At 36.7% G+C, this 10,732-nt stretch overlaps 1 protein-coding gene across 1 annotated transcript in view; it reads left to right on the top strand.

Annotated features, from left to right (window-relative positions):
• Nucleotides 1–328: 328 nt before the first annotated feature.
• DNAAF6 (dynein axonemal assembly factor 6) overlaps nt 329–10,732 on the top strand; it is a 64,024-nt gene continuing 53,620 nt past the window's right edge. Inside the window, exons 1-3 of the mRNA XM_066249835.1 lie at nt 329–487; nt 6,430–6,502; nt 9,898–10,003. Of these exons, the coding sequence (XP_066105932.1) occupies nt 338–487; nt 6,430–6,502; nt 9,898–10,003 (329 nt within the window). The 5' untranslated portion in view covers nt 329–337. The remainder of the gene's footprint in view (nt 488–6,429; nt 6,503–9,897; nt 10,004–10,732) is intronic.

The following is a 10,732-nucleotide window of genomic DNA, read 5'->3' as shown; positions in this document are numbered from 1 at the left end:
CAACTCCCCAAGTGATTCTTGAGCGTACTAAAACCTGAGAACCATTATAGTAAGTCCTTAATAAATGCTTGTTAGAATGAGCATGAAGTTTTAGTCAAGTAAGCTGAATATTTGACTTTACTTGCCAACCCCGGTCAGTGAGTCAGCAATATATATATATATATATATCTTTGAGGGACTTTGCAAGGATTTTCAAGGAAGAATAAGAAATAAATAACTAAGTGGCCTTGGGAAAGGGACAGTATCATAATAAAAACACTTGATGTCTTAAATAAAATAGAAAACTAAAATACTTCTTTCTGATTATTTTCTTCCTCAGATTATAGAATTGGAAAACATGGATCCAGAATATGCAGCAAATGAAAATATGGAAACTGATAATATGGAATCAGAATATATGGAAACTGAAACTATTTCTTCAGTTTCTAATTTGCAAGCCCTCTCTAAGCTACTATATCCTGAAGAGGATGATTTTGAGTTTGAACAGGTGGTTGTATACATACAGATGAATTAGTTTTGTTCACATTGTGCTGTGGAACTTATTTGAACAACTCGTTCTAACCTTGCTGTGGGAGTAGGGCTATGTCATCTGACACATTTGCAGGAGGTTGCAGGGCTCATTATACATGAGAGGAAAACCTCTAGTACATTTCTAGCAACCATAATTATATTTTTTTCTAAACTACCTGAATGCTAAATGGGAAAATCGTTTTGTAACTATGGTAACAATAGCTACATTTCAAAATGTTTGTCATTTATATTTATGGGCAGAATGCTTGACAACCATTATAAAGTGTGATTGCTAGGATTTTAAGCCTATACAGTACTTCTATAAAACAAATAATTTTAAGTAGACAGTATTAATTAAACCACTCAAATTCAGTCCCCTTATTCTTTTTTAATGATCTATAGATGACAGCAGAACAGAAAATATTTTTGAGCCAAACAAGGGGTCAAACTAGCTGCAGCCTACCGAAATTGGCTTCTGGGTACATTCTCATATGGAGCTGTGGAATGCAATTATATACTTGAATAGCATTTGAGGTCACGACAGGTAATCCCAGGGAAGTTAGCAGCAACAAGATGGGCTTCATTTTGGATGGGTGATTTCCATGAGCTGAACTTTGGTCACTCCACAGTTGCTGCCAATATCCCTAGGCCTAGTATAATCAAAATATTTTTTATGTAACACCCTGTTCTCCATTCTCCTACTCCTTAGATATCAGCAAACCATGGCTGTCAGACTGCCTAAGGCAAACAAAAGTTTGGGCAGAAATTTCTCACTTCAGTAGAATATATCGATTTGCTTTCACTTATTTTGATAAAGTTTTCATTATTATGATCAGTTTACTATGAGCAAACTATCTCCCCAGAAAATGCAAATCAATTTACTCCTCTCAAAATTCTTTTTGCCATAGTGCAAAAAAGCAAGTTGAACAGGCAGTAAATTTAGTGGCTGGTATTGACTCTGGATTTAGCTTCTATCTTTCAGGAAGAGCTTTAGTGGAACAGAACAGGATCAAATAAGACATACAATAGAAATAAAATTTATAGAAGAGAGGCACTGAGTCAGCTTGGAGTCACGATCAGGAACCAAGAAGTTTGAATTAGGGAAAAGTCTTAGGAAAAACCAAAAATAAAGAAAAATCAGGATGTTAATTACAGTTTGAATACATACAACAAATAAGACACAGGAAAAAATGTTTGGAGCATGTCTCAATGAAGTTGAGAAGGCAAGCTCATTTTTGCTACCTTAGCTGAAATGGAATGATATATGCCAGGAAAGGTAGTGTTATGTCAAATACAAGAAGTATATAAAATACTTTTTTTTTTTTTAATTTATTTTTTTTATTTTTTTATTTTTTTATTTTTTATAATTTTATTTTTTTAATGGGGTGACATCAATAAATCAGGATATATATATTCAAAGATAACAAGTCCAGGTTATCTTGTCGTTCAATTATGTTGCATACCCACCACCCAAAGTCAGATTGTCCTCTGTCACCTTCTATCTTGTTTTCTTTGTGCCCCTCCCACCCCCTATCCCTCTCCCATTCCCCCCTCCCCCCCATAACCACCACACTCTTATCAATGTCTCTTAGTTTCACTATTATGTCCCACCTACGAATGGAATAATACAGTTCCTGTTTTTTTCTGATTTACTTATTTCGCTTCGTATCATGTTATCAAGATCCCACCATTTTGCTGTAAATGTTCCGATGTCATCATTTCTTATGGCTGAGTAGTATTCCATAGTGTATATGTGCCACATCTTCTTTATCCAGTCATCTATTGATGGGCTTTTTGGTTGTTTCCATGTCCTGGCCACTGTGAACAATGCTGCAATAAACATGGGGCTGCATGTGTCTTTACGTATCAATGTTTCTGAGTTTTGGGGATATATACCCAGTAGAGGGATTGCTGGGTCATAAGGTAGTTCTATTTTCAGTTTTTTGAGGAACCACCATACTTTCTTCCATAATGGTTGTACTACTTTACATTCCCACCAACAGTGTATGAGGGTTCCTTTTTCTCCACAGCCTCTCCAACATTTGCTATTACCTGACTTGCTAATAACAGCTAATCGAACAGGTGTGAGGTGGTATCTCATTGCCGTTTTGATTTGCATTTCTCTAATAGCTAAAGAAGATGAGCATCTTTTCATATATCTGTTGGCCATTTGTATTTCTTCCTGGGAGAAGTGTCTATTCATATCCTCTTCCCATTTTTTTATTGGATTGTTTGTTTGTTTGTTGTTGAGTTTTATGAGTTCTTTGTATATTTTGGATATTAGGCCCTTATCTGAGCTGTTGTTTGAAAATATCATTTCCCATTTAGTTGGCTTTCTGTTTATTTTGTTATCAGTTTCCCTTGCTGAGCAAAAACTTCTTAGTCTGATGTAGTCCCATTCATTAATTTTTGCCTTCACTTCTCTTGCCATTGGAGTCAAATTCATAAAATGCTCTTTAAAACCCAGGTCCATGAGTTGAGTACCTATGTCTTCTTCTATGTACTTAATTGTTTCAGGTCTTATGTTTAGATCTTTGATCCATTTTGAGTTAATTTTTGTACAGGGGGAGAGACTGTAGTCCAGTTTCATTCTTTTGCATGTGGTTTTCCAGTTTTCCCAGCACCATTTATTGAAGAGGCTTTCTTTTCTCCATTGTGTGTTGTTGGCCCCTTTATCAAAAATTATTTGACTATATATATGTGGTTTTATTTCTGGACTTTCTATTCTGTTCCATTGGTCTGAGTGTCTATTTTTCTGCCAATACCATGCTGTTTTGATTGTCGTGGCCCTATAATAGAGTTTGAAGTCAGGTATTGTTATGCCCCCAGCTTCATTCTTTTTCTTTAGGATTGCTTTGGCTATTCGGGGTTTTTTATAGTTCCATATAAATCTGATGATTTTTTGCTCTATTTCTTTAAAAATGTCATTGGAATTTTGATGGGAATTGCATTAAATTTGTATATTGCTTTGGGTAATATAGCCATCTTGATTATATTTATTCTTCCTAGCCAAGAACAAGGTATATTCTTCCATCTCATTATATCTTTTTCGATTTCCCTTAACAATGGTTTATAGTTTTCATTATATAAGTCCTTTACATTCTTTGTTATGTTTATTCCTAAGTTAAAATACTTGAGATTGAGAAACAGTGCTCTTGAACAAAGGGAAGTGAAGCTTGTATTTGGAACAGATTCAGAGAAAAGGAATTACCTTGGTAACAAAGCCGGTTCCCTTTAGTGTTTAAGTGTGGAGATGTTTGTTTGCATCTAGAAGTGTTCCTCAGGTAAAGATGAGTGCTTAGGAGAATAGAGACTACGACCGTTTTACAAAATTGTACAATTTATAGAAGCAAATTACTATAATAATGTATGATTCTGTATCTCTGGGTTATAAGCAATTTTAAGATAATTGGTCATTCAGACACTTCAGTACAGATATCATTAGCAGATATACAATTGAATTACCAAGATAACAAGAGAATAATTAATGTTTTAATACCTATTAAATTTTCCAAAAGAGTCACCCCGTTAAAACTAATTGTCTAAATAAATTTTATTTGAAAATTCCAAAAGAGAAACATTTTTCCCATATGTATTTATCTTGAGCACTGTAGAGTGATATGTTTTTGATTATACACTTTCTGAAAACAGCATTAGAACTGTTGCATAAACATTGGTTCATTTTATACTATCCCCGCCATAATTGTGAAGAATATGGGAGATTAGGAAGAGAATATAACTGTTGTGGGTTTTTTGTTTGTTTGTTTTTGCTGCTGCTGTTGTTGTTGTTATTTATTTACTTATTTATTGTTTGTTTGTGTGTGTGTGTGAGAGAGAGAGAGAGAGACAGAGAGAGAGAGACAGAGACAGAGAAGGGATAGACAGGGACAGACAGACAGGAAAGGAGAGAGATGAGAAGCATCAATTTTTTGTTGCAACACCTTAGTTGTTTATTGCTTTCTCATATGTGCCTTGACTGGAGCGGGACTACAGCAGGCCGAGTGACCCCTTGCTTGAGCCAGCGACCTTGGACTCAAGCTGATGAGCTTTGCTCAAACCAGATGAGCCCACGCTAAAGCTGGCGATCTTGGGGGTTTCAAACCTGGGTCCTCTGCGTCCCAATCCGATGCTTTATCCATTGCACCACCGCCTGGTCAGGGTGTTTTTGCTGGTTTTAAACCCACAAGAGGATTTTAAAACCTGTGGGAAATACTGTTCAATACTCTGCACAGTCATTATAACAAAGATGTTCTCTCTTACATATTACAAAGTAGCATGAACTGCAATGATAAATTGCTCAGATAATTGGATGTGGATTCATAGTAAAGGCTGAAACAAAATTCTTTTAGAAGATAGTTGCCAGATGGCTTTTAATGGTTTTATTACCTTGATCCATCTTTTCACTTGAAAATTTTATTTTTAATCATTTATTTTTATTAAGTTAATAAACTGAAACTCCCCCTATGTTCTGATATAGTGATTCAATCATCACTGTCCATGGAGAGCATAGTAATTTTTACCAGAGATGTTCAAGTATTTATTTCTACAGATTTTAATTTTTTGTGGAAGGAGGCACTTAACAAGACAAGAGGCCCTCATGTTTTAAGAAATGCTTTACCCTGATTCACTATTAGTATTCCATTTACTAATAATTTAAGAAAAGCACTACAAGTTTATATGACCGTAGTTCATAAAAAATTTTTAAAATATACAGAATATTATCTTGGGATTTTTATATTAAAATGCCTGTAACACCTTAACCACATACAGAGCACTTAGGAAGCACCTTTTGGAAAGGAATAGTAATTGTATGAAAAAACTGTTGACATGTTATAAATTAATTTCTGATTTATAACTGTTGGAATAGTTTAGCATAAAAAGACCTAGGTGAGATTTTGTAAAAACTTTCAAGGACAGGCACTATTTCTCTTGCTCAAACAGGACATTATAACTTTCATACATGTCTTAAGTCTTGGAAGATCAGTAAAGGGACCTGAGAAAGGAGATCTAGATGTACTAATTTGCCAGGATCCAAAGAGAGAAGAATTTTTTTACTACTAGCAATAAAGTGAATTAGAGCGCATCATCTGACAAGAACAATTAGTAAAAAAAAAGGGAGGGGGTTCTCTTGAAATATCAAAGAACCCCTGAAACAAACCAAAGAAGTAGTTACCACTAGAATGATAGTATAATATGTGTTTTGCTTGGTTGAAAATGGAAAGCTGTTCTTGTACTGGTGCATCAAGGGCAGTCCTGTTGGGGGGGTGTATGCTTGTGCAGAATATGGTAAAATAAATTTGTATGAAGACTTGTAGTGGTTAGCATATATTTGACACTATTAATTTGAGGTTGCTGTTTAAATTCACTTAGTTCAGTATCATGAGTGATGGAATGAAGCAGTGTTTCATACTCACAGTGAAAATTAAGTGAAAGCTGAAATCAGGACTTTTGAACGAGTCATTTGATGTTTAAATACTTAGACTCTTTTTGGTAGTTTGTTTTTATTTCTATAAAACATTTCCATACTTCTATCCCCCATCTAACTGTGACCAGAAACTGCCAAAGCCCAAGGGTGTCAATGCTCTTATACTAACACTTGGTTCTAACCTTCAAAGAGATTAATGTGGTTCTTTCCTCTGTCCCCAAGAATACATATTTCACTGGGCTGGAACTGAGGATTTAGTCTGATCAAAGATCAATTCTGCCTTAGAGCCTGTTAAAACAAATACTTTTTGAAATACAAGGAAAACATTCAAAATAATACTTGACATCTGGCTCTCTGTTGCATAACAACTATAGGTAATTAAACTGGGAATCTCTGTGAAATTTTAGATAGAAATCTTATAAAATTTAAAATATTACTGGTCACATACTTTAGACAAGTAGCATAAAAAGTTGGGAATTTTTCTTTTCTTCCAGTCTAATTGTTCATCTGCAATCGGAGCTATGGGTCCTGGAGATATTGGACAATCAAATATAGAGGAGCATAAAGGTAAGTTATTTAATAAAGTGTATAAGCCAAAATAATTAGTGCAATCTTTTCTTTGAGAACAAAATTATAAGGAGAGTAATACTAACACTAGCACTTATCAAAGATAAACTCAAGTAATTGTAGAAATGATAAACAGTCATTTATATATAACGATGCTGCTTTAACTCTAATGTTGCAGGTCAGTTGTTTTTTTTTTTTTTTTTTTTTTGCATTTTTCTGAAGCTGGAAACAGGGAGAGACAGTCAGACAGACTCCCGCATGCGCCCGACCGGGATCCACCCGGCACGCCCACCATGGGGCGACGCTCTGCCCACCAGGGGGCGATGCTCTGCCCATCCTGGGCATCGTCATGTTGCGACCAGAGCCACTCTAGTGCCTGAGGCAGAGGCCACAGAGCCATCCCCAGCGCCCAGGCCATCTTTGCTCCAATGGAGCCTTGGCTGCGGGAGGGGAAGAGAGAGACAGAGAGGAAAGTGCGGCGGAGGGGTGGAGAAGCAAATGGGCGCTTCTCCTATGTGCCCTGGCCGGGAATCGAACCCGGGTCCTCCGCACGCTAGGCCGACGCTCTACCGCTGAGCCAACCGGCCAGGGCGCAGGTCAGTTGTTTTTCTAGCAATGAAAATAAATTTGCCTTGAATTATTCACATGTTTTGGCTTTTTCCTGAGATGGAAAACCACAGTCATGTGTGGTTAAATGATTTATTACTTAGGATCTACTGACCAAGATTCTTAGCTTCTTCACCTTCTACCCTGTTATATTCTGGCAATTTTACAGAATTCATTCATTACTTCATTCAATAAATATTTATTGAAAGCTTATGTACCAGGCATGATAATTTCTGAGACAACAATAGAAATATAGAAAAAATATCTTCCCTAATTAAGCTAACAGTCTTTTGCAGAACACAATAAAACAAAACAAAACAAAAAACTTCAAAATTTTATCTTATATTGAAATGTTTATAAATTAAAGCCCATGGAGTGGTTTACATAGTCACAGGTCCAATAAACTGGAATACATATTTTTGAATGTATTCCTAGCATTTTGGCTGAACATTTTATACATCTTAAAAACTATAGAAAGCTCTAATTCTGTTAGTCATGATCACAGTTGCCAGAAGCTGGACAGGGAAAGGAAGTGAAGTCTTGTCACCAATTTAGCTAATTATAAAAGATTTTATCTGAAGAAAAAAAAAACTGTTTAAAATGATGAATAAAAATGAGGCCTGAAGGCATGATTTTAAATTTTCATTTATTATTGCTTGATGTACTCAAGAGTCTATTTACCTCATTTAAGAGCTTTCATTCATAGAAAATTAGTTCAAATTTGAATGTATTTCTATGCTGCCTATATTTCTAATAATTTCTCAGTTCTAAGAACAATTAGTCATATGTAAAGTATTATGCATAAATATGTAATTTGGCTTTACAAAGCCCATGATAGACAGCAGCATATAATTTTTAAAAACTAGCAGATTTAAAAACCTGACAATCAGGTGCATTTGCGGGGAATGATTAAAAGGACTCCAAATAATGTTCCGCACCTAATCTGGTGCTCCATTTGCTGCTCTAATAGTTGGGACAAAGGTAAGTTGGGTTTTACATGCTTATTTATTTTTTTAAAAAAATTTAAGCCTGACCTGTGGTGGCACAGTGAATAAAGCATCAACCTGGAACACTGAGGTTGCTGGTTCGAAACCCTGGGCTTGCCTGGTCAAGGCACATACGGGAAGCAACTATTACGAGTTGATGTTTCCTACTTCTCCCCACTGTTTTATCTCTCTCTCTCTCTCTAAAAAAAAATTAATAGCATGTTTCATTTAATCTAATATAGCCAAAATATTAGCATTTGAAGATGTAATTAATAAAAAATTATTAAGTTGTTTTACATTTAAAGTTGACATGTAGAAACCCAGGCACATGCTCAGTTCTACATAAAAGACAAGTTATGGAGATGTGTGTGTGTGTGTGTGTGTGTGTGTGTGTGTATGTGTGTTTTGTATTTTTTCTGAAGCTGGAAACCGGGAGAGACAGTCAGACAGACTCCTGCATGTGCCCGACTGGGATCCATCCGGCACGCCCACCAGGGGGCGATGCTTTGCCCCTCTGGGGCGTCGCTCTGTCGCGACCAGAGTCACTTCAGCACCTGGGGCAGAGGCCAAGGAGCCATCCCCAGCGCCCCGGTCATCTCTGCTCCAATGGAGCCTCGGCTGCGGGAGGGGAAGAGAGAGACAGAGAGGAAGGAGAGGGGGAGGGGTGGAGAAGCAGATGGGCGCTTCTCCTGTGTGCCCTGGCCGGAATCGAACCTGGGACTTCCACACGCCAGGCCGACACTCTACCACTGAGCCAACCAGCCAGGGCCTATGGAGATATTTTTTAAAGCTCATGTCTACATAAGGAAAATACTGGATTAAAAAGTGAATACTTTGGCCCTGGCCAGTTGGCTCTGCGGTAGAGCGTCGGCCTGGCCTGCAGAAGTTCCGGGTTCGATTCCCGGCCAGGGCACACAGGAGAGGCACCCATTTGCTACTCCACCCCCCCTCCTTCCTCTCTGTCTCTCTCTTCCCCTCCCGCAGCCGAGGCTCCATTGGAGCAAAGATGGCCCGGGCGCTGGGGATGGCTCCTTGGCCTCTGCCCCAGGTGCTGGAGTGGCTCTGGTCTCGGCAGAGCAACACCCCGGAGGGGCAGAGCATCGCCCCCTGGTGGGCAGAGCATCGCCCCTGGTGGGCGTGCCGGGTGGATCCCGGTCGGGCGCATGCAGGAGTCTGTCTGACTGTCTCTCCCGGTTTCCAGCTTCAGGAAAAAAAAAAAAAAAGTGAACACTTTAAGTTTTTTAACTGATGGTATATTTTAAGAATTATGTCATGTTTGAATTAATTATGTCATGTTTACTTTTATAAAGTAAAACACAATGCAAGATAAGACATTTCTACCTAAATCTGTGATTGTTTGATTTGTTTTTATACAAAAATATGTTATATTTCTTTGCATATATATTATGTAACATATAAAATGTTATATATTATATATATGTTATTAGAATTGTTTATACATATTCATATGAGAGAGAGAGAAGGAGGGAGGGTATACATCAGAATACTATCATTCATTATCTTCAAGCAGTGGGATTGTAGATTATTTTATTTATTTGCTTAAATGTTTTCTCCAAATTTTCTACAACTATTATTAAAATTCTACAGTTTATTGGTTGTGTATTGATCAAAATATTTAACAAGTTGTTACTAATTTATCTCTTTATTTTAACCAAAAACAAGGTAGAGATTAGAAATAGAAAATGTTTTACTTTAATGATTCCAAACTAAGTGTAAAGAAGAACAGGAACAATTTTGAGAAAATGGGCAACAGCTTCAGCTTTATCTTCCCTTTCTTTACAGTCAACCCTGAAACCAGTAATGAATCTTGCGAGGCCATCTGGAAGCCAGAAGAAGTTTCAGAAGGAGCAGAGCTCATTGACACGTCAGATGTTAGAGAAATACCAGAGTAAGTCAAATGAAGCCGGGAATGTGTTTAAGGGTTTAAACTAGATGCGTCATCTGATACCATTCTATTTTTGACAAGATTCATAAAGTGACTTCTACCATATAAAAGATAAAACAACAGTGACACACAGAAGGTATGTGTAATTGATGATTTTTCCCTTCTAAAACAGAAACAAACAATAAAAGATAAATCTTCTTTTCACTTATCTAACAAAAAATGAAAAATACAGTCATTTCCATTATAAATTTATATTTAATGTCAGTTATTTGTATAATGTAGAACTAACAGTAAGAAAATAGGCTATTAAATTACAGGCATTCATACAAACTAAATTATTACACTATGTTTATATGTCAAAGGCTTGCTTTTAATTGCTCAATGTTCCACATTGACTATGATTATAAAACTGTGTCCAATGTTTCAAACAAAAGACAAACAAACAAACAAAACTGTGCTGTCCTGCCCGGTGGTGGTGCAGTGAATAGAGCATTGACCTGGGATGCTGAGATCCCAGGTTCAAAACCCTAAGGTCATCATTTCTTATGGCTGAATAGTATTCCATAGTATATATGTACCAAAGCTTTTTAATCCACTCATCCACTGACGGACACTTGGGCTGTTTCCAGATCTTCTCATTTACAACAACATGGATGGACCTTGATAACATTATATGGAGTGAAATAAGTAAATCAGAAAAAAACTAAGAACTATATGAATCTATACATAGGT

Source organism: Saccopteryx bilineata, chromosome X, assembly GCF_036850765.1.
Source record: "Saccopteryx bilineata isolate mSacBil1 chromosome X, mSacBil1_pri_phased_curated, whole genome shotgun sequence".
NCBI classification, from domain to species: domain Eukaryota; kingdom Metazoa; phylum Chordata; class Mammalia; order Chiroptera; family Emballonuridae; genus Saccopteryx; species Saccopteryx bilineata.
Note: the sequence above shows the minus strand (reverse complement) of the source record. Positions and strands in the feature narration are given on the sequence as shown.